Genomic DNA, 25316 nt, shown 5'->3' on the forward strand with positions numbered 1-25316 from the left:
CGTTGATCCGTGGAAAATTATTTTTTGAATGAGTGACCTTATCAACTATAGACAGCTCTACACATTTTTGTTATTTATTCAGTGTCCTCTTCATTTTCTTCAGTAGGAAGACCCACATTTGCATCACGGCAGATAAGAACTTGCCTCATAGTTTTGTTAAGGAATCGTAATTACAAAATATGCCAAACTTTGTCATTATACAACAATGGAAAATGCACAGATCTATATAACTGTGTCTTGTGCAGAAAAAAAATACTGTAGAAACAAAATATTGTAAATGTGTCAAGTCGGCTCAGGTTTATTTATATAACCCACAATCACCCAAAATTGTAAAGATGACTTTACAACCAGTTCAAAAGACTATGAAAGGGATGGAGACATGTTTTATTACTTTTTATTACACAGCTTTGTTGAATACTCAATTCTGATTGATGAATCACGTTGTTCTATGGTCTGTTATTTCTTTATAGCAGACCATGTACAGTATATAGCAGTTCTGAACTCGGACTCTGGAGGACAGTTTTTGTGTCAAAATATTGATTTCTTAAGTAAGTGTACTAAGGAGGATAGCGTTCAGCTAGCGGGTCATTGTTGTGAAATAAACCCCTTCAGGGCGATGCTTGACCTGTCAGGTTTTATTTAACAATGACCGGCTCACTGTACATTATCCCTTACAAAGATGATATTGGTCGCCACTGTTGGAAGACGTATTCAGATCTTTTACTTAAGTAAAAGCACCATTACTGGAATGGAAATGACTCCATTACAAGTCCTGCATTCAAAATCTAACAGAACAGAAGTACTATCAGCTAAATCAAAGTATTAAAAGTAGAAGTGCTCATTATACTGGGAAAAAAATGGCCCCTGAGTGTAATACTATTATATATTGGATTATTAGATGCATTCATGTGTAAGCAGCGTTTTAAAATTGTAGTTAATTGACGTGGAGCTAATGTTTACTACTCTGTATATTGTTGGGTAGTTTAAACGATAAGAATGCATTGTGTTTTATTTAAACTAAAGTGAACTTTGAACGTTATCAACTATAAAGGTAGGAGGAAAGGTAGGACTTGCTGCTAATATAGATTTGGCTTTTAAGGACCGGACTCATAGAGTGTCTTGAGAAAAGTTACAGCAGCCCTTTGAACGCAGCTCATTCATCAGCACAGCTGTCATCTGCAGTCATAAACCCTCCGCTCTGATTGGCTCACACTTTTTGTGTCCTGTGGTGTCGTTGGCAGAGATGGAGCCGTGGATCTTCAGGTTCAAGGCGGAGGGCACGGTGGATTACTCACAGCTGACCTTCGACCCCGGCCAGAACGAACTGATCGTCGGTGCCAGGTAACCAATATCTGAGTTTGTTTTTTTTGCTTTGTCTTTTCGTTTCCTTTTGTCTCTCTTGTCTCTTTCTTTTGTTGTCTGCCCTTTTTTCTTTTCAGCGTTTGTTGGTGCATTGCATGAGTAATGATCAGTGTCTCTATAGATGTCTTCAAAAGCCAAAGAAAATGGCTTTGGAGATTGTTTCCAAGTCCATTGTCGTTGATAAGCCCAGCCAAGTGTGTGTGTGTGTGTGTATCCATTCACGCTGTGTGAGTCTGATTCCAGATGAAGTGCGCTCTGCACTTCTCTTAATGGCTTAGTTGTCAATAGAAAGAAACACTCACGACAACGTGAACGAGAGACAACATGAGGAGCCAGCAGGAAGGTGAGCAGCAAAACAAACAGAATCAAAGTGGGCCCTGGGAATTTACTAATGCACCCAAGGATCCTAGATGGAAACGGCTAATCAGGGAGAGTGTGTGTGGACGGATGGAGAGCAAAGGTCGAAGAGGCAAGTGGATTCTCACTGCTGGCAAAATTTTGATATTATAATATATAACAATGTTGTTTTGCTGGCAATCTTTTTTACTTTTTAGCTACAGCTCAGCCAGTTCTATCAACACATAGTACTTGGAGCGCTCAAAAAAAAAAAAAAAAAAAAAAAATCGAATACGAGATTTAGTTCAATTCTCGGTGCCAGCTCAACGACTAACAGTGAGAGGCGTTTGCGGCTGGATGGATGGCTGCAGGCTGGGTTAGAAGTATGAGTGATAATGGAAGGAAAGAGGGATCGATGCAAATATCAATACGGTAAAACAGGGGGGCCGCGGCCGCGCTGAGACCTGCTGATAGCCACTCTTCAAGAGATTGATAGATCTCAGCGAAAGTGTTGCATGCATGTGTATGTGTGTGCAAGAATGTGCATAAATATGCTTGAAGTTTTTAAATTAGATATCTACTTTGTGAAAAAAAAACAATTCTTGCTCTTTAAAAATGATTGCTGATATGAAAGAAAAACACATTATGGGGTGTTGTTGTTGTTAAAGCTATTGCAAGATCTCTGCTTGCAAAATAATGTTGCTCTATAAAAAGTTTTTTTTTGCTGTGAAATGCACTAAACGTACCAAATGTTTAAGACAATTTTCCTTTTCAGCATGGACTGACAATAAACTTGGATCGTGATTGGCTCATGGAACAAAAACTACAAAATATGGATAATACATGAGTCTCAAAGGGGGGGAAAAAATCACAATAAATAATGCTTTTAGTCCAAATTGTCAGCTTTCATGTGATCTCATTCTTGTAATGGTGCATAATGGTTTTAGTAGACAGCCCGAGACGTCATTAGTCAATATGGAGAATATTCCTCTTGAGAGGGCATTCATAAGAACATAATGTTTCTTGAAAAGTTGTAAACGCCAATGAAACGGTTTTGTTTGTGCGGTGCAAATTTGAAAGGCTTCAGGCAAAGCAGGATAGGCACTTATTAGAGTGAGGTTTCACCGCCGGGCTTTCATTTCTCTTTTTATTCTTTATCTCCCCCTGTTTCTCATACACACCAAACTCCAGGAGAGCAGACTGTAAAAGTTTTTATCACTGCTTTATCCAGTCTTTTTTGCCTCCTAATTATGGGTTGAAGGAAACTACTGTATGGTGCATCGTTTGCTGCCTGGTTGAATCCAACCATCCAATGAATTCGGCGCCTATGAGGACCCTGATTAAACTCTTACAACTCCTCATGCCATCAATGAAAAGGTTTATTTTAACATCTAAGTGGGGGAAACTTTAGAAGCTTCGGATGCAGCTGTTTCAAACGGGAACTCCACAGATTTTACACATCAAAGTCTGTTTACAGGTCTTGGGGAGTACTACTGCATAATGTTGAGTTGTACTGTGGGTAATGTAGGCACCAAGGAGGTGTGTGGAATAAATAAAGGTGATATATCTGATTCTGCTGCACCAATTTTGATAATTTTGTAAACTGCTCATCGTGACTTTGACAATTTGTTGTTTAAGTGGGTAGAATTGGAGCAAATATAATTTAAAAAACGTTATTTTTATAAAATATATACAGTAGATCCTGACAGTAGTGCATTAGACAGGTAATCTGAAAAAAAAAATCATGTGCCTCTGTGTCCTCCGGTGCTACTAATGGCATTCACAGACCGGAGGAAAACAACCAATCAGAGCCGAGCTGGAGCCTCGCCGTTTATGAGCAGCTGTCGATCACTCGCGAGCTCCGATCAAACGGTCAAACTAGGCAGCGCTGATCAAATATGAATCGATATTCTGTTACTGTAATGCCTTTCTCGCATAAAATGTTTTCACAGACATCTTGTAGTGTACTGTTTAGTTGTTAAAATTAGAGATTGAGACCCGGCAGCCCTGTTGAGATCAGTTGAGGAAATACCAAGTACCGCCCACTACTTTCTGAAAACATTTTATGCAAGAAATAGGCATTACAGTAACAGAATATTGATTCATATTTGAACAGCGCTCCCCAGTTTGACCGGAGTTCGCAAGTGATGAGCCTCCGTTGAATGTACAGCCAATAGGAATGCTCTCTCTCTCTTAAATGACCTGCGATTGGCCAAAGTCTCCAGTCATAGGTTTGATTTTTTAAAGCTTGAAAACAGAGCCATAAGGAGGTGCAGCAGTCTAGTTTTCTCTCAGAACACTTGAATTACAATATGCTGGAAGGATGTTATGGATTTTTGGATTCTGCCTAGTGAAGCTTTAATGCTCCCTTTTTTTGAGGTGGTTATCCCTTTGCACTGGTGGCACTATGGGTAGGAGGGTGAACATGAAGGAACTAGAGAGAGATAAAAACTGTACAGAGTTTTGTCCTTAGAGCAGAGATGCTACACGGATCTTGCTTGGAAAATGGCCTCATCAGCTCACATACTGTACTTCCTTCTTCTTTTTTTTTTTTACAGAAATCACCTCTTCAGGCTCAATCTGGAAGACCTGACACTGATCCAGGTGAGTGCTAATTCTCTCTCACTCCGTTTTTCTGATTCTCCCTCAGTCTGTCTCACCCACTTTTCCGAGTGAGTATTCTGTTTGCTCTTACAGTCACGCTGGTACAGCCATCCAAAGCGCTATGCCTGCCTCCAACAAAACGCCACACTATAGTCGTAGCGTGCTGCCAGCTCCTGCAACTTAGAGCTGTTACAGTAAAATGGTTTAGCATTTCACATGTCACAACAACTTCCCATCCGGCGGAGTGACAGCGTGTTCGGTCGACAGCGCTGTGGGTTGATAGAAAGAGTGATGGTGTGAAGTTTAGACGCTGCAAACACCCTGCGTGTTTAAATCCAATTTGAAACTGTATATGACACTCTTCAGCTCTACTTAAGGTATTAACATCTTGTGCAATTTCTTGAATATGGTCCTACCATTTTGGTTACTCCTCCTGTATCAAACGATCTAAAATATTAAACAGAAATTAAAGAATGCTACCTAGAGTTCAGCCTATGGTGACTTGTTTTAACATTAGCACAAAGCATGCATAAATAGAAGTATGCTCAAGGTAGCAATTATTCTTTTTTTTCCCCTCTCTCCCACATGTTGTCATCCAAATTTTTTCTGCATCCTCTCATTTTTCTTTCTTTTTCTACACTTGTATGAGCCCACATCCCCCCCTGTGGCGTTAAGCATTTTGAGACCCACTGAGTTACCATACAAACATTGACACATCGAGGGGTTTATTAGCAGCCGGGCTTCTTTGATGGTTTGACAACTCTTGATGTTTGCCATTTACACCCTGGAAAACCAGAGAAAAAGAAAGAGAATGGTTTTATGGAACAAAAGGGGAGACTGGAGGGAGCGCTGTTGATATAAATCCGCCTGGAAAGGGAAAATGAGAAAAAGCGGTCGGACGAAATGAGAGGCAAGGCAGGGAATTTGTTGGATAGGAAAAGGAGTAGAGGTTCAGCACACACACAAAGGAATCAGGGAGCAGTGAGACAGCACGCAGACAGAGGGAAGAAACCCCCCACGGAGATAGACGAGGATTCACGCGGTCTTTTGTGGCCGCTCACTGGGACACAGATGCTTTTAAAACATGCTCTGCACCCAATCATCCCTCCTTCTTTATTTCATCCTGCGCTCGGCTGGCGCTGCAGAATCAGCTCGGAGATTCCTCCGACCCTCATCACCAAGACATCTCCTCTCAAGAGAATGAGACCTGGTAATCCCTGCCAAGGCCCGGCGCCAATTTAAGATGACCTGTGCTCTAGTGCCTGCTTTGCATTTGATTGGACCGGGGCGGTAGAGTCAAGGGGGAAGGCGAAGTTCAACTGCTGAAGTGCTATTCTTTTATTCTCCTCCTTTTTTCTGTCCTTCCTTCTTGTTCACCCTGGCATAAAACAGGAGATTAATTGCACAGAGATTCGGTTGCCTCCGTGGCTGGTTTGTTGGATATGAAAGACTTGAATGAATTTCCCCTTTGGCGCCCGTTGCTCCACTCACATTATATGCATTGCTGATTGATCAAATAGATTTACAACGGAATATGGTGTCAGGGCGAATAAAGAAAGTTTGAGCACAAACAGCCCAGTGCGTTTTTTATTTCGGTTGCACTGCTGTTCAAAAGAGTTGCATGAGGTTCTTTTGCCTTCCTTTCCTGCAGAAGGAAAACAAGCTAAAAGCTACACCTACGCTCGTCTTTGTGATTTCACCCCATCCCCATGCATCAGCCATGTCAGATAATGCCCAGTGGCGGTGATTTGTTCTTGCATGGCTGGCAGCGCTAAGAGGGAGGTTGTTGTACGCTTTGACAGAGCACAAGGCTTAGAGCGGGTGTAATGCAAACACCCTATAATACGCTAAAGAGGTGGATGCAATTACCATATGATCGATGACGGGGCCAATCTCATCTCATATGTGCATGCATGAAACATTTATGGAAACAACAAGCCACGGTCTTCAGCTGCATGAAGGCAACATGAATCCCACCCACTTTCCCTGCCCTTGGTCGCAGTATATGATGAGTTGTTTTCAAGCATTGTGCGAGGCAGAAAATAAACTCTGAGTACTTGGTTGGGCTTACTGTTGTATTGTGGAGGGTTTAGAGAGTAGTGACACTTAGGGTGGTAGCTGAACACTGCTGCGCTAACCCGCTCTACTGCACATATCGAGTTGAGACTTGCGGATCGATTGAGCCAGAGCCCAGCAACCATAATCTCCTGGCTTAGAGGTAATAAAACAATAGAACATCAGACGTTGGCGAGAGAGGACCTTTTGGTAAAGCAGTTAATGTCAAGCCATCTGAGAACTTTTACGCTTTCTTTTACCAATTTTGAGTGCGTCCTGGGAACATAAAGGGTTCTGTCTAGGGCTGTCAATCGATTAAAATATTTAATCCTGATTAATCGCTAATTTTTTATCTGTTAAAAATGTGCCTTAAAGGGAGATTTGTCAGAGCTTATCAACATGGGAGTGGGCAAATATGCTGCTTTATGCAAATGTATGTATACATTTGTATATATTACTGCATGTACCATAACAAATATGCTCAAATCATAACATGGCAAACTCAAGCCCAACAGGCAACAACAGCTGCCAGTGTGTCAGTGTTCCTTACTTGACTATGACTTGCCCCACACTGCATGTGATTATCATAAAGAGGGCATGTCTGTAAAGGGGAGACTCGTCGGTACACATAGAACCCATTTTTCATTCACATATCTTGAGGTCAGAGGTCAAGGGACCCCTTTGAAAATGGCCATGCCACTTTTTCCTTGCCAAAATGTTGCGCAAGTTTGGAGCGTTATTTAACCTCCTTCCCGATAAGCTACTGTGACATTCTTTAGATTTTCTAGTTTGAAATGATGCCGGTATATTCACTCTCGCTTTAAAAGTGAGCCCGCTACAACCTCGGGAAGATTGACTGCATTAATTGCATTAATTTTAATAGCCCTAGTTCCGTCCCTTATGAAAGAGGTCTGTTTACACGTCTGTCTGAGGAACTGTTTACACGACAGGAAGACACTTTCAAAATCTTAAAAGAGAAAATCTTCCACATTACATGAACTTCCCAGCGTGCACTCGAACTGAATGGTAATCAGGTTGAAGTGGGAAGAAGAATCGGGCCTTGAAACATGAGTCAGCCCTCTCTGTGGCCTTGATTGGAGTTAATATCCGACACTTTTTCTGCAGTGTCTCAACAGCCTGAAGAGGCCTTCCTCTCTCCGTCAACCTCTGGCCTCTATCCCCACTGATCTGGAAAATACTGTCAGGAACAAAAGGTCGCTAATTTTCTGCTTGCTCCACTTTCAAACTTGTGCAGTGGAAGTGAAACGACAACAAGGACCTAACTCTGCAGCATGCACAAAAAATGAGACTTTAAGAGCTAGTGCAGCCAAAGAATTAGCTGTAAAAAGAGCAACCACAAAGTGCAATATCTCTTCCTCTATCTACAGGAGAATCCGACCATATGCTCGGTATTGTCCTTCTCTCTCCTCTCTGTCCGTCACTCTGCGTCTGCTGCCAACTTTGGGCGGGTGAATCAACGCTGGCATCGCTGTTATCCACCTTCCATGGCCCACTGCAGAGAGGGGGACAAACACTGATGGATTGGCCCTTCTGCATTTGCATTGTGTTCAATTTCCCATTGTGCTGCCAGGGTTGATGAATGGCCAAACCGGCTCCATGTACCACTCAGCCTTGTGTTTCTTGTCTGCCTGTGAGCTCCCCAAATAATGTCCTGCTTTGACATCGTTGAACACCCTAAAGCAGCGATCCCCCCCCCCCCACCTGTTTTTATCTCCATCTTTACCCTTGTGATACACACTTCCATGCTGGTCCTGAAAGTGTCTAATTTGCAGGCACAATAATAGCTTGTTGAATTCGCAATATCCTAAGCAAAGGTGCTAATGCAAGAAGACATTAAAAGAAAAAGAACCCTGTAAGATTCCGATATTAGCACGCCGTTTCCATGCTTAATCGAAAACAGGATGCAGACGCCGAGGCCGAGTTTCAACAGAAACACTGAGGCACAGCATTAGTCAATAAGCGCCGGGATGAGGAGGATCAGCGGCATTGTTCGCCATTCGATACAGGACCAGAGGAGGGGAAAAATAGTGGATATTCACTCCAGCCTCTCTCTCTCACGCGGAACACTATCCATTACAGCTCCCCTTGGCAACAGTGCACTGTAAGGGTGTTGAGATGTACATTGCGCCTCCATTTTTCTTCACTTCCCGGCGTATTGTTGTGCAGTTAAGAAGGAACGGAGGGTTCCAACGAAAACAAAAGACTCCCTCCGGTCACACATGTTGTACTTCACGGGCCTGCCTCTCGCAATTACACTTCATCAGGCAGACAATTAGCCCTGCTAATCAGTAGCTTACAGAAACTGTCCTCCACAGCTCTGGAAGCATTGCTAATTCAATTACTGGAACCCAGTAACTCGGCCATTTACATGCATAGAGTGAAACGCATCAGTGCGGATTGAAGATACAAATACCAGCGCATTCAGTGATATCTTGGTGATGTTGGAGCAAGTAGATCAGGGGGTCACTACAACTCTTTTTCTGGCGTTAGGATGATACGTGTAGTGACTCAGACCTACACACTCGCTGAGACACGACATCAAGACCAATTTCACGTGTAAATCTTTCAGCAGCTTACATCAGCAGACATCAGTGTGAATAGCATAGTGAATAATATTGTGCCAGCACATCAAAAGGCAATATCAGCTATTCATAAGACAGATTAGATTTCCCCGGCAGGATTTGTCCAGCTCTCACTCTCAACCCGGTTGTCCCCCCGTAATGAGACACACAGCCAGTCGTTTCATAGAGCGAGACAGCTGTCAGAAGTGGAGTGTGTTCTCTGGACCCTCTTTATGCAAAATATATTCAGTATCATGTCTGGAAACAGCGCTGTTTTGGAATTCAGCGCCTCACTCACTCCCTCCTCCGTCTCACTGAGTACTTCGCTCTGCCCACACTGTCTCCCTTGTTCTGGCTGACTCTGAAGTTGGACTCTCTTTGTTGTTGTTTTTCTATCTGTTTGTCCTTTATTTTCCTTTTTCTATCTTCTCCTCTGCCTCTGTCTATCTCCCTCCCTGCCCACTCTCTCCCTTGGTATCTGTCCTGAACCCACCTCGACCACAATAGCCCCTCAGTGTGAAGGCTGACAAGAGGCCCGAGCACAATAGTAGTTCATCTCTGAGGATTGCACCCTTTACGGAGGACAGTAGGATCTAAGGAATTGTTTTTTTCCAGCTTCCCTGAAGCAACAAATAACTGCTACTGACTGTGCCAAATTCCTTCTGCCTCTCTCCGAATGTCTGCATCTTAATCACACTTTATTTATTTTTCCTTTTACTTTAATTGTGGCTAGTATACCCTTGGGTAATAAAAAGACTGTACTCACCAAGTGATAGCTCAGATATGGCAACGTGTACTGACTCCCAACTCAGCTCGTCTGCACGTAAAGGCATATTAATGACACGATAAAGGCGCAAGGCATTTAGCGTGTAATAAGAACACCTTTCTTGCTTTTGGCGTGTCATTTGTACGCCATTTGTAATGACTGCAATGTAAATGCATCCGTGTATACAGTATATGCTACGATCAGAGTTGGGGACGTAGAATAAAAAGTGAGAAAGACTGCTTATGGCAGGCGGGTGGAAAGGTGGATGGGTTCAACAATTATACAACTTTTAACAAGGAGGCCAATGTTTGAGAAGGGTGTTTTGTATACGTGTGTTTTAGTGATGTTTGTAAGATTGTTTCCGTACGTATTTTACTTATTTTATGTACTAAGCCCAACCATGACGTTTTTCCTAAACCTAACTAATGGTTTTGTTGCCTCAACTTACCCGTGGACATTACCATAGTTTTGTTGCATGGCGTACAAATGACACGCGGGTTGTCTGTGGAATGTACTATTGATATGCCTTCCCTTTTAGACCGGGTTGGCCAACTGGTCCAGTACACCAGCTTGGTCAGTGGCCCTATACGCTTCAAGCTAGGTCCATTTTGGACGTTTCAGGGATGACGTGTCACTTTCCGCTTTTAACACGCATAGTGTCTTTTCAAAATAAACGTCCGACGTTCCTTCGTTATTTGGTTTACTTGCGCAACAAAAGTACTTGGTTAGGCTTAAGAAAAGATCATGGTTGGTGTTAAAAGAAGTATTTGTTACGTAAAAAAACTTGTTACGAACAACAAAGTAATGTTTGTAAAGTACGGAAGTTACATAACGAAACAACGGTAAAATAAGTCAACTTTGACTTCACACGGGACACAAACAGCGGTCTCCTGGATGAAAGCCCTGTGTTTGTTTGACCCATCCAACCTCTACTCCGACCAACCCTGAGCGACTCTCTCGCACTTTATACTACGTCATTTGCTCTGTCCCTCTAATTATGACGTGGGTGGGTTTACATCGGTCAGTTGAAGAGTGCCTCGTAGCATCAGTATCTGACACCGAGGCACTCTTTGGCACTGACCAAGCGGCTGTATTTGACAAATTGGGAGTGAGACCGGGTTGGACTTGGGAGGGCGGCATTATTGCTAAAACAAAGTCCCACATGGCGAGAAGCTGGATCAATCAGACAATTACGTAGGTTTTAAACAAACTCCCAGGTTGGCCAAACATGTTTAGAATACAAAAGTAAAGCAAAGGGTAGAATTATTATCTAAACTGATCATATTAGTTTACCATGGATGTATCAAGAAAACTGGATATTCTTCGTCTTCATATTTATTATGGGCACAGTGCCCATAATAAATATGAAGACCCTTTATCTGTGCTGGTGTTTTGTTTCTATTGATCCTTGCTACTACCGTGCAGCCGATATATTATTTAAGATTCGAAGCTGTGCATGCTGCTACTTCCCACAATATATTCCCTATTTTTTGAGCATGTGTTGTAGAGACTTACTCTGGCTGAGCGCCCTGACTTCCTGTTGGCTCCCCGCACACATGAATGTCACACAATAATTAACTGATATGCTAAAATTTAGGTTTTCCATGATCCTCATAAAAATAATTTCATCATTTTTGTTGCGTATGAGAAAATGCCTTTTTTGGCCTGCATGCGTCACATGCAATAGCGAGTGTGGGACAGACTTCCTGGTTCAGCTTTGATCTGCTGTACTTATCATAGGCACTTTCAGTTTTACCTCCAATGGTTTAGACAAGGTGGATACACTTTTGGCTCATTCTGATAATCTGATCACCCATGTTTTCTTTTTTCCCTGTGATGTCAGTTGTTCCCAAATATTTCCCATTTCCATACTTTGGTGACCACAATGTTATCATACCCAATGAAAATGATGAAAATAAATAGCTGCAATACACCATAATTATCCTTTAACAGCTGTATATCTCTTCCTTTTCCACAATATCCAATGGTTGCCTTTCTCCAGAGATGATTACAGTGCCATGATGGATATTTATTTTTCTTTCGGGCCAATTCGCCGCCATGCTCAGCTCACTAAATTGAAACCTGGTCCCCTCTTATTCTCTCATCTCCTTTGTTTCCCCTCTAAGTCTCTATTTTCGGTGTCTTCTAGGTGACAAAGGCGCAGACAACAGCCTTTGTGATGCAGCTCCCTCTGATAAAGCCAAGAATTATTATTTAACGAGAGCGTATTCCAGACATATTTCGGTTCAAGACACATTCATCTCCGGAGCACAGTGGCTGAACAAAAGCATGTTGATGAGCTTTTAATGTTTCTTAATGACGCTGGCACTGGATTCTGTTCTTTACTCTGGTCCATTTGAGGCAGGGCAGTAAGATAGGGCGGCTTTAGCGGTCAATGATGCCAGCATATCCAGCTCTTACAGGCTTACGGAAGTCACCCTTTTCAGCATACGTCATACAGTTGGTTACTTAAAGATGTAATGATAATATACATTGTATCTGAAAATCTGCTTTGAACTATTTTGAGCGATGATGAATCACATAATCGCCCCGTAATGATAAAAGCAACCACTTTGCTCCCATTCATGTGATCTCAAATTGTAATTTAGCATTGTATTATGATTGATTTTTACCCTGAACATGAGTGAAGTAAGGTTTCGGCCCATTAACAGGTTTTCTCCCCCCCCTGCGATTAGTGGAAGCACTTATCAGCGTCTACATTCAATTCAGCTGGGACGCACTGTGGTGCTGTGTGTGCAGGCTGCGCCGCTTGTGCTGATCTGTGTGGTTTGTGTCTGTGGTGGCGGCTGCGCGGCCCCAGAATAGCCTGCTTTGGCCTGGAATGTGAACTAACACACACATACACACACACGGAGAAGCCAGCTCACACTAATACTCCATATCTTATCCTCCCTGAATAGCACCCCACACCCTGAGCTCTCTCCTCTCTCTAAGCTCCCTCCTTTTACTGCCTATGTGTGCATTTATGTGTGCATACGGGTGTCTCTGCGCCTCCCAAAAGGCCGGCGAGGCGGAAAGCAAAGGCCTTGTCATAAAACACACACAGAGGAAACTCAGAGTATTCTCAAAGAGGAAATGAAAGAAGCTCTCCTAAGTGCTGAGGGGGTCTCAGCTTTCGTACCCCCTCTTGTCCTGGCATAAAACAGTCCTGATACCAAGGTGAAATCTAATATTCTCTTTTCTGTTACAGATATTTACTATATTCCCACAGAGCGAGAATTCCTGCCCCTCTGGCCACTAGCCAGGTTATTATTGAAGGAAACTCTCCGTGGCCAAAAAAAGAATAGTTTCACTTTTAGAGACTTTTCGTGACTTGGCGTTAAGCGTATTATTGCAGCAGCCAGTTTTTTTTTCTGTTAAGTATTCCTCTCTCTGCCAGTCGGAGCTGGTGGCGGTGACGGCTAATTCTGCCTGTCACAAGCGCGAGTGTCTTAGTGGCCCGGTGCTGTCCTGAGGCCAACGCTCATTTTATGAATGGAGAACCCCCCCTCCCCCGGTCCCAGAGGTCATGCTGAAATTAAACGGTAGAAATTGGAACACGCTGGTGTCTTCACCCTCGACGAGTTGAGGTTTTATCTCCTTATTCCCCTCCCTCCTGTAGTAAAATGTAAAAGGCGTCCCTCTGTTTCTACCTCACATGTAAATCACGTTGACATCTTAGTCCTGGGGGATTCGCGTCTTAAAGATGCCTCCTTTTCCCTCGCACATAAATCAAATCGGGCATTCGGCTCTGCGCAAACTTGTCACTTGTTTCTTGAGGTTTCTGCTCGGTATGCACCTTAATTGGATTCTGTGTCTGTATTTAACATGGCTTATAAATACTGTAAGTGTGTATGTGCCTATACGTGGGACTGAGAGTACAGTGAAGCTTAATGTCAAACTCATTTATTGTTCCCTTCTGTTTTAATCCATTCCTCCCACTCAAGTCAAAGAATAGTCAGCAACCAGAAAAATCGGTATCTAACTCACTACGCTGTATATGGTTTTCTATGACATTTGCGACTGTGTTTTCATGTCTTCTCTGGCATCTTTATTGCCCCTGCTATCTCAGACAAAGTCACCAGACATCAAATTGACTTCAAAAAGGTGGGAGTCGAGAGCCAGACATTGTTTTGCTTGGTCTCCCTGAGTGGTTTTCAAAGTGGTTCGTGGTGACATGGCGCCAAATGTTTCTGATGTTTGCTTCTTCTTGGTGGTTTATTGGGAGACTTATGCCGCTTTTCTCTTTCTCTCTCTCCGCAGGAGGCTGAGTGGCACTGCGATGAGTTTACCAAGGGAGCCTGCTTCAGCCGCGGAAAGTCTGAGGTGAGTTTAAGTGATGTCTGAGCGTTTCAAATGTCACACCGTGATATTGCTTTATCCGACACTTGTCACTAAGTTGGGGAAAACAAGTTTCAGAGTTGATGTTGTTATAATAAAAATCTTGTCCTCAGTAAAAGGTGCACTTTATGAATTAGGTTCATGAACCTATTGACCTTTTCATTGCCATTCTGTCTTTGGTCCCAGTTTACTTCCTGTCAGCATTAACAAACATTGCAACAGGAAATACAAAGGGGCCCATATAGAATGTTGTCAAATTTGAAAAGGTCTATTTGTTCTACTTAAGGCAATTAAAGGGGCATTTCAGCTATTTAGTTTTGCATTAAGTTTGGGGAGGTGTGAGACAAATAAGCCTAGATCCACTTCCCATAATGCAACTCAATAACGTCTTTTTGTTTTGTTGCTCCCTCTATGTCTAAGAGTAGCCTATGGCTGACATATTTCAAACTCCACACCCTGTTAATAAGGAAAGAGTTTACAGACATGCTACCCGACATCACGGCAAAGCGTGTGATAGACCCGCCCGTCCACCAGAGGATAGCGTGTCAGTGTCACGTTTTGCCTCGCTGAGGCGTAAACATTACACGTGTATGAAGGTGCAGTAGCCTACCAGCAAGGGGGGAAAGACACTCACTTAGGTTTAGGAAACAAATCAACTTAGTTAGGTTTAGGAAAATGTCATGGTTGGGCTTAAAATAAGTACATAGTAAAATACGTATGGAAACAACGTAACATAAGTAAAGAGAACGCATCACAATAAATTAAAAAACTAAAAAACCCGTCACAAACGTCACTAATGTAGCTTACAAAACATTGATCTCGAACACCGGTCTCACCAGACCACCAATCTTTCTCACTTTGTATTCTACGTCACTAGCTCAGAGCGTAGCATATTCTCACGGATGCCTTTACATTGCAGTCAGTACAGACTACATGGCGTAAAAAAAAGACACGCCTAAAACAAGAACGGAGTTCTTATTACTTGATTTTGCCTCACGCATTATGACACAATATTGTGTCATTCACACGCCTTCTGTAGGCTACTTAGACACAACAGTGTTTTGATCTAAATGCTAACATCAGCATGCTAAGTACAGCTGAGGATGATGGGAATGTCAGTAGCTTTACAGGTAGACTTTTTGGTCATAAATCAGGTATTGGACACATTAAAATGTTCAAGGGAGTCAGAGGATTGACCAATCCACCGCCTGATAATACTACTAACTAATAAACTGATATTGATGTATAAAAGTTCCCCTTGTGTAACAATAATATATACAACTACTATCTACAAAGCAAGCCTTCAGCACTGCTGAACACTTTTCTAAATTGCAAAGTTGCAGCCTTCAAAACAGCCGATGACAGCTCAACATTTTCCTGTGGCTTTGGTTATCTACAAAAATAACACATGAATGAATGCTGTCCACCAGTGGAACGGAGCGCCCCAGATGTCGAACTTTCCCACTAGCAAAACCAGCACCGCATAACGGCTCGAGGAAATTAAAGAAATCACAGATCTGCCTTCATTTTTTACAGGCAGCGTCGAGTCAGCTTCAGAGAAACACATCAAATAGCTCACTAAAATCTAATAAATCTCAAGTTATGATGAAACAAGCCTGAAAGCAACATGGAGCTCTTTTTAGCTTTAACGTCAGTGGGAATCCCTGCTTTGTATGTGGGGTTTGATTGTTCTCAATAAGGATCTAAATCAACTTTGTTGTGAAGTAAAAAGATTCTTGCCTTTCTTAAAAGGAGTTCCTATTGTTTTTTGTACTTTCTTTTGGTGCAGAAGTGTATGTTTTTCTATGTGGTTAGCTGGCATACTCCTGTCTACCAAACAGCTGGTTTAGAGTTGAACTTGACTTGTAGGTGAACTGCCCAGCCCTGATCCCTGTGTGTGTGTGCACCGCTGTGTATTTATCCTCCTGTGAAAGGTGGTTAGGGGACCCATAATATGCATGCATGGGCTGGCCGGCACAAGATAGCTGTTGTGAATTACAGAGCAACGCTACCTCAGTCCTTGAGAGTCACCGCCGTCTCCCAGACTCAAATTGTTTTGCTCACTGTTCCCTTCGGAGGATCAGCTCCTGTGATGTACACTAAGAATAGCATTAAAAGACTTCATTCTCCGGCAGCTGACAGGGCTTTCGATGGTTTATTACCTAGCTCAGCGCTCAGCAATATACCATCGCTTAAGCTATTATACAGATACCGTGCCTGTACTTTGAGTGAATTTACAAGTGATTGTATTTTTTTTTTTCCCACTAATGCACGCGTCCGCTTCTCTCTTGTGTATTTGATTTATTTCAACCGGGAGAAGAAAGGAGAGTTAAATCGACTTGACGGGACTTGATTGCCGCCTCTGTTTTGTTTTATAATGCGAGAGCCAAGCATAACAGCCGCTGTATTACAGTACAGACGTGGAACATTTGTCAGGAAGTTTTCGTAAACAAGTCAAGACTGTTAGGCTGGGCAAATATTAAATATGGCATTATTTACTGTAGAAACAAACTGCAGAGGAGAATTGAATTATGCAGACCCCTCACCACCGCCCCCCTTCACTCCTGCATCCATGCATAAAAGCATACAGTACACAATGAGCAGCACAGATATATAGGCATACATAACAAGTTTTACTACGCTTTTTGAACAGGCACACACATGAACACAAGCACACATACTTAGGCTGTGCTTAGCACCAGGAAACGAGTTGTTTTATGAGTCAACCTTCATCTTGATGGGGGGAAATAAAAGCCCTTCCTCCCTCCATCTCTCCTGCGGTGCCCTCCACACCTGAAGCAGACCCTTGAGAGGGGGGAGGAGAGGGAGGTGGTGTCGCCCTGGGCACCTCGAGTGGCGCAGACACTTGCAGATTTACAGGGTTTTAAATTTCTACGAGGGTCCCCGCCCAGCCGTGGCCCCCTTTCAGATGGAGGGGACCCTATGAGTTTATTACCTCACCCTAGGACGAAAAACAAATGCCACTCTCTGACATGAATACCGACTGCTGTTGTTTTGTTGATGGAAATCCCTAGTAAAGCCAACATGAAAGCCCCTGCGGCGATGTTGAGAGTTCATGGCGTTCAGCGGCAATCAATCATTCAATCAATCATTCGCCACGTCTGTCCCGTTTTATTTGTCGCACGCCTCAAAACCAAGTGCTGAGTGGTTTGCTTGAAACGCAGGCCAAAACCTCAGAGGAGGAGCAGACCCAAGAAAAGAGTGGTGAACGTGTACATCGCCATCATTTTGAGAAAAGTAGTTTGAGTTGATTAATGTAGCAGCCTAAAAAGAAACACGCCTTAATGAAGCAGATGAGACTACGTTTTCGTTTCACTTTTTCGACCAGTCAACAAAGCCAAGGCAATTTTCTAAACCAATCCTGAGTGGTCCTCTCTCACGCCCGCTGCATTTATCTGTTCTCCATCCCGCTCCAAATCTGGTCCCTGTAGAATTAAGATGTGACGTGGCTAAGCCGTGTGCGCATTAGCCTTGATTTGACTCTGTCGAGCTTGGCCACGTTTGAGAGTAGCACTCCCGCGGTTGCAGGTGTTTGTCTCATTTATTGGCATAAAGTGTTATTTTGTCTCTCTGCCTAATGCTGCTGCTTGTCAATGGAGAGATAATGGAGCCGCTGCTAACTGTTTGCTGCTGTGTTTCCACAGGAGGAGTGCCAGAACTACATCAGGGTGCTGCTGGTGAACGGGAACAGGCTGTTTACCTGTGGAACCAACGCCTTCACCCCCATCTGCACCAACCGAACGGTACGAACAACTGTTCACCTTCACTGTTCAATGCACGCACAGGTTTTGCCGATACAGCTTTATATGCTGGTGTGTTGGTATAACCATGGATGTATAATAAGACTTTGATATGGGTCGTGTCTAGAAGGTAACCCTGTAATTGCAAAAGTTTGCAAAACATTCTTGCGAGACAGGCTGCCCGACGTCCTATCCTAACCTTAACCATCTTTGAGAGTCTTGCAACTTGTGCTTTACCTTCTAGACACAACCTTGCTTCCAATTTTTCCCTTTGGGCACTCTCGGTATTGCAGCGATAAATCCCCCTGCAGCCCAAAAAGCATTTTCCCCATAGACCACAATTGTAAAAAAGACACCTGTAAAACTGTTAACAGAGCAACTGCAAACAAGGTCAATTATGACTCTTTGTATTATGAATTTGGGATCCACGGAGGTTTTATATTTGTAAAACTTTCCTCCGGGCCGAGGAAAAGTGATTTAAACATCTGTGAAGTCATCAAAATGCAATTCATTCATCATTGCAATGAATAGGCGCCATCTTATTGTCCGATATCCAGTTCTAATAATACATCCATGGGTATAACCAGTAGCTTATGGTAGCTAATGTTAGATCTACATAGATAGATAGGATATTCCTGTAGAACATATGTCATTTCACTGACTTGAATACTCTTCTCTACTTGTGCTACTGTTATACGAACCATCACCTTTAGCCCATGATTGTCAGTTGTGGCCACAATGGTGGCTGTTTAGCAACAAGGCTTCCCATTCATGTTTCAGTGCAGGATGGAAATAGACAGCAGCCATAGTCGTTCAGGTTTTTTTTCTGTAATATATGCCACATTTATTCATGCAACACATCTTGATAAGTTATTATCCTTCAATAACGGTGATATTTCAAGCTGGGTAAGCCTGATAACTTTGCAAAATATTAATTGAAGTGTTATTGATCAAAGTGACAATGTCAGATGGAAAGGCCAAGGTTGATCAACGCATTTAATCAAGATGAAATGGAGTCGTGATCTTGATATCACGGGGTTTACTGTACGAGCTTGTGTGTCTGTTCTCGCCTCCTCTGTTGTGCAGTCAGGGATGTAGACTAATTATAAGATGAATCTTATTAAGCTCGGGTTATTTGAGAAGTCGTGTTTCCTCAAACTTGTTAAACGTCATAATCAAAATATTGCCTTAAGCTCATTACTCCCGATAATCACGGCGTTGGCCTAAATATACGCTTGTCTCATATGTGCTGCTTTGCCCTTCTTCATGAGTCACTGCGGTTATTTCGCTTTTATTCTTTGTATCAAATCATGTTGTCTTTTCTTTTCTATATTTAATTCTAGTGCAGAGCAATGTTTTCACTCCTCTCTTTCATGCTTCTACAAATTCAACTATCAATACTGAAGTGTCCCACTGAAGTTAAGTATAGAACAACATTTAAAATGTCAGACTATTGTGTTCACACTTTTAGAACATATCAAATATCTGCGACGTCTCCTTTCTGTGGGATTTCAGAGGTGGAGGCTGCAGGAGTTTACTATTATGATGACATTTGTTTTGGTCCAAAGGCACTACACCCAAAGGTCACAGGCTCATAATGACTGTTTACTGCTGTGAAAATACATATAGTTGAAATGTCACGACATTATTATAGCCGTATTTCATCAGGGGCTGTCATATTTACCCACTGAACGTCCGTTAATGTGAAACACTGGTCGGGCGCGGCAACAGCAACGGAGTCGCGCTCAGACAGATTTACTATCAACTGTGATGGATGAACGGAGAAGGAGCAGAATATTCTATTAGTTTAATAAGTGCTCGGAGGTTATAGATTAAACAGCTGTTCGTTTCTGTGACTTTTAGTCGTGCTGCCACTGATAATGATGGGAATAATGAGAATCGCAGTCAGGAAGACGTCTTTTAAATAAAACAATAGCTCATTTCAATCATTTTACCTTCTTAATATTTGATTAGGAGATTGTGTCGATGAACTTTCATCACAGAGTACCGAATTTATAGAATTTGTAGATGTATTTATTTTGCCAGTTCAAATATCAAATAAATTAAATACATTTATTTTTGCTTATTTCTGCCATTATTGTAGAAAGCAAAAGGCACAGTCTCCAAACACAAGTTTAAGTCAAATATTACTGTGTTTTATTATGTTATGTTATGAATCATTTAACGTCTTTCCATAATAATACAGAATAAGGACAATACTAAAATGGGTGCCACTTAAAAAAAACTGCAGTCATCATCACAGAATATTACACTTAAAATGGTTTGTAGGATAAAATTTAAGTAGAATTTAAAAGAATACACCCACACTTTATTGATCATTAAATATTTAAATGGTGAACTCCATATGGATTTCTATATTATTCAACTTGCGACTGGAGATACTATTTCAATAAGCACCATCACTTGGAATATATTTGTTTGTTTACCTACCAATATCCAACGACTACTGAAATCTAATGCAGCCGTAAATTCGCCAGAGAATAAGATACACCCAAAGTTGGAATTCTAGTCTGTCAATTACGACGGAGTATTAGGGCCACTGTTAGAAAAAAAAATAATAATCTGAGATTTAGAGAATTAAGTCATAATATTAAGCCTATCATATTGCGAGGCCGGTAGCTCTGTGTCTCTGCGTCCCCCTCGCTTCCAGACAGCTTTGCTCTGTTTGAGGCTGTCTCTCTTCTGCAGGATGCTTCCCACTGAAGTAGCTGTGAGCTGATCTTTATTGGAATTGGTGAAGTTAACATTTGTGTGGTCAGTAAGCCATACAATGGTGAGATTTATACCTGATCAGAAGGGTTTTCCACGTCCGATGAAGAGCATCATCCAGAGAGAGTCCCAAACTGTGCCTGTCAGACGGTCTGAAGGGGATACTACCATATCAGCAGAGCAATAAAGTAATGCATAGCAGACTATAGATTTTATCTTGAAATGTTCTGACTTTCTTCTCATTAAATTACGACTTTATTCTCATAATATTATGACTTTTTTCTCAAAATGTATTCTCGACTTCTCAGAGAACAAAGATATGTGGGATATGTTTTTTGAATGTGCAGAACATTTTGAACATGAGCATAAATCTTGCTGAAACACATTATGAGCTATTAAAGTGCAGCGGTTTATAAATTAATTAGAATGAATGAATATATCATCGGTTACCTCCCCGAACAAAAGACATGAAGGAGTGAGTCATACCTACATGTGTGTTGACTGATAACATTAAATGAGAGAAGTTGAATAAATAAATATTTGAAAGCAATACAGAATGCCTGAGAGCCTTACTGCATTATATCCCATTATATTTTGAATTTTCGTGTTTTCCTTTACATAAATATAGACATTTCCATCATAAATTGGTACATGAAATATCACCAGAATGCAGGAAATACGTACAAAAACAGAGTTTATTGTGACAACTGATCACAGGATTTGCTAACCGTCCACGGTGGAATATCAATGCTGTTGCAGCAGGTCCGATGAAAAAAAAAAACGTGTGGCTAGATTTCCTGTGATAGTGGATCGTTAAAAATTCCCTCAACAGCCACAAAAGCGTCTCAGTAGCAGTAGCGCCACACATAGCACCCAACTGGCAGTCTGTCTAAGCTGTGAGCTGTCGCCTTCTAAAAAGTCTCTATTAGAGGCATTCAAAGTCACTTCAGTGTCCTACTCGCACAGCTGCCGGGTCGACTACAGAGACGACTTTCACTCCACTTCCTCAAAATGCAACGGAAGCACTGCAGTCTATCCGTTTATCACTCCTCCTCTTGTTTTTTTCTAAATGACCCAATTGACCTAAAAGCAGCTTCCGACCCACAGAATGAGTCAATACAGGGCTTTCATCTCAGACAGGGCTGCTCTGTTTTGTTGTGGTTTGGGTGGAGCAGAGGTGGCGGGTGTTAACAGAACCCTTGATCCAAATCGACCGGCTCCGGGAAATTGACTGAAGAAGTGTCCCGTTTCTCACCCCCCCAAACACATGCGCTGAATGGAGTCTGGCCTCTTGTGTAGAGGAGTCCACTATTCACAATGTGTGAGGAGGAGAGATTGAGCTGTGAGCCCTCCGCAAGCACAGAGGAGTCAAAAATATGGAGCCCTGATTGATGGAAAAGTAATTGCAAATAGAGTAACTTTAATCATCATTTGAGGATTTCTAAAAAACCTGAGATTAGTGCAATCTTTTTAACTCGTGCCCTCAGAACTTAGATGAACTTGGATGGAAGCACAAACCATGAGCTAATCCTCGTATACTGTGTTTACTTTTGCACCATAAAATATAATTACGACTTGGATTTAAAAAATGTATTACTCCCATTTTGGTATTCAAGGCTGAGTCACTGAGCTATGTCCTGTTTTTTTATTTTTTTATAACTAGGAACCAGCACAGTGTGTCAGGGCTAAGCCAGGGTCATGCTGTAAAGTATTTTTAAAAAGCAGGGAGTTGGATTTGGCCTCATATTCAAAGGCAGAACGTCAGGGAAGACTGCATCTCGCATCAAGCCTCTTTTGAACTCTGAGAGGCTTCTCGAAGATGTGGTTTAATAATGTTATAACCAGACGAACAGCTGCTTGTCCAACCAAACTAAGAAAACACAGCAACCAAGAGTATCTTCATTTAAAAGCCTGTTTTAGAAAATGTATTGCTTTCTTGACAGGCGGCTGCTTAACATTGGACTCAAGGCAGCTGCTCTGTTTGTGTGCTTTATGCAGCTAATGATTCTAAATGCGTTCTCTGATTGTGTTTGCCGCTCCTGAAGGTTTCGCTCATATATATATCGTTGTGTGTGTTTCGCAGTAGATGTAAACTAAACAAAACATAATGAGATGGAGTATTTTTTTTTGGTCTGTCTGCACCATTTGCATATTGGCAGGAACAAACAAAAACATTACCAGACCTCTACGGTTTGCATTTTAATGTTGCCCTTTGATACTTTGTCCTATATTTTTTTATCCAGTTTTTTCACAACGATGCATTATTTAGAAATAAGGAGAAAATGTGTCTCATTGTTTTTTGCTTCTTAACTCAAGGGATACTCCTGTTAGATACAATCAAATTGATTTTCTCCTAGTAGTATCTAGGCAACACCTGCGTATTGTCAATGCCTATTTTTCCCTCATCCTCTTCTTTGTCTGTGTTGCAGCTGACAAATTTGACAGAGATCCACGATCAGATCAGCGGGATGGCTCGGTGTCCATACAACCCCCTCCACAACTCCACCGCCCTCATCACCTCCAGTGGGGAGCTTTACGCCGCCACGGCCATGGACTTCTCTGGGCGAGACCCCGCCATCTACCGCAGCCTGGGCGGCCTGCCACCGCTGCGCACTGCCCAGTACAACTCCAAGTGGCTGAACGGTATAGTAGGGGGGTTGCTGAAGTTTTGGGTCCAGGTGTAGATACAGATGTTACTGTAAATGTGTGTAAAAAACGTTATTAAAAGATGGGCATTTTATATAGAAAGAAACCCAATGAAGGAGAAAATGTATTTTTTCTTTCCCCCATCACAGCTGTTGAACATCAGCACTGCAGCTTGTGGAGATTCAGTGTTTTTAGCTCAAGGATACTTAAGCTTGGGAGATGCTCCTCTAACATGAGAGTAGGAATCTGTCTCTCTTGGTCGATGGATTGTAGGGGAGAGCGGCGTCAATACCAAATAACCTTCCATTACTCACAGACTGCTTGAACTGTAATGAAAATAATTTGATCCCTGAACAGATAAGACTTAAAGCAGTCTAATACAGGTGTCTGTTATACATTTATCAAGTTTTTTTAGAGTGAAACCCAAATATGAAATGCACAATTTTGTTAAATGTACAAGGGGTGCATTTCCCCAAAATTCTGACTCCCTGGGTCGGTTGGGACACCTTGTTTGGGCTAAAAAAAATATATAATTTAAAACAAAAAAAAGAAAACATTCAAGTAAATTTATTATACTTTCATCAACCAAATATAACCCAATAACTCAATCAAAACCAAACTGGTCGAGGCCCAAGGTTTCTACCCGCTAAAGGAGAGTTTTTCCTTGCTCATGGGGGATTTCTTCTGGGCCTCTAAATTATAGAGTACGATATAGACCCGCTATATATGAAAGGCGCCTCAAGATATGTTCTGTTACGATTTGACGCCATATAAAAATGTATTGAATTGAATTGAATTACTCTGATATGGAATTTTGAAAGATAAAGGGTTTCTGACTGGCTGCCACTTGAGTAAACATTCACTCAGTGACTTCACAGTGGGTTTTAGTCAATTAGGAAAAGCCTTTGTCTTGTTTTTTGTCTGTTTTTTGTTGATTTGTAACAAGGTAGGAACTATTAACAATACTGTCCCAACCGTCCCCGGATAACTGTCCGAACCAGCAGACACGATTTGGACTTCTGAGCTATAGCTACCAACAAAACTTCAGACACACTAGCATCAACTGATAGACCTAAAAATAAGCATAACTAAGTATGTAACTAAGTGGCATAATTAAAAAAAAAAGTATGGAAGAAGGGAAATTACAAAAGAGACAAAACTTGAGATGCGTATATTTCAAAACTGTGAATAAAATTAATAATAGTTATTATTAATTAGTAATTCCACCGTTTGGCCAATATGAAAATTTGCTTCAAAGCCGGGCGCTCTTCCTGGGTGCTTGGTTCCGAATGCTGAAAAAGAAGATTGTCTCTTTATAATTCTTCTGTTGCAGCCAAAAACAAATCTTTCTAAAGTTACTAAGCAACTAGAAAATCTTTATATTTATCTCAGCCTTTCTTTGAGGAGCATGAAATTGTGAAATTGTCAGAAATCAATGTCTCTTTCCCTGAAAGTTCAGACGCACTTGGAGCACAAACCTCCTCCGAGCAGATTGGAGAACTTCAGACAGCTTAAGGTGTCCAGCCGACAGAGGAGCAGGTCAATCAGTATCTTGTCAGCAAGTGATTTTTATCTGATTCACATTTAAGCTAAATTGAAAAAAATAAATTAAAAGCCGCCACATACATTGCTGTGCAGCAACCTTCTGGGAAAAGGTTTAATAACTAATTTTATGGCGAATTGATTTTTTTGCCTCCGTCTCCATGCACTGCCCTCCAAAGGTGCAGAGGAGAGGAGGGCTGAAATGAGTAAGGGGGGGGGGGACACTTTCATTTAAAGGTGAATTAAATCACTGTCAGTGAGAATAAAGTGTGCGGTTTAGATCCAATAATGTCATACATAAAGATGAACGTCGTAGCTGTGACAGTGTCGCGGAGGTCGCGTGTTTCTGATAGGGTGAAAGCTATTACGCTACACGTGTTTTGGTCATTTCTCATCCTAACCTTTAGGTTTGGGGAGTGAAAAATGAGTTTTCTTATTACAGCACAACGCCATTAATAACATGGCCTCTAGTTATTAATCCTGATCACCTGCTGTTGTGTGGGCCTCACACACACAGTGCGAGTCAATCAGTCACAACACATACCCATTCGCTCTCCCACTCGCTCTTACTCCCACAGCCTTAAATATTGT

The 25316-nt window shown here is 41.9% G+C and overlaps 1 protein-coding gene across 2 annotated transcripts in view; it reads left to right on the top strand.

The window, feature by feature from the left end:
* sema5a (sema domain, seven thrombospondin repeats (type 1 and type 1-like), transmembrane domain (TM) and short cytoplasmic domain, (semaphorin) 5A) overlaps positions 1-25316 on the top strand; it is a 135722-nt gene that overhangs the window by 46261 nt on the left and 64145 nt on the right. For both annotated transcript variants that reach the window (XR_005204950.1, XM_037756930.1), the window contains exons 3-7: positions 1242-1341; positions 4257-4302; positions 13969-14031; positions 17712-17810; positions 22967-23180. Coding sequence is in view for 1 of the 2 variants with exons in the window: in XM_037756930.1 (XP_037612858.1) it covers positions 1242-1341; positions 4257-4302; positions 13969-14031; positions 17712-17810; positions 22967-23180 (522 nt within the window). In the remaining variant the exon portion in view is untranslated. The remainder of the gene's footprint in view (positions 1-1241; positions 1342-4256; positions 4303-13968; positions 14032-17711; positions 17811-22966; positions 23181-25316) is intronic.

This window comes from Sebastes umbrosus, chromosome 21 (assembly GCF_015220745.1).
Source record: "Sebastes umbrosus isolate fSebUmb1 chromosome 21, fSebUmb1.pri, whole genome shotgun sequence".
NCBI classification, from domain to species: Eukaryota; Metazoa; Chordata; class Actinopteri; order Perciformes; family Sebastidae; genus Sebastes; species Sebastes umbrosus.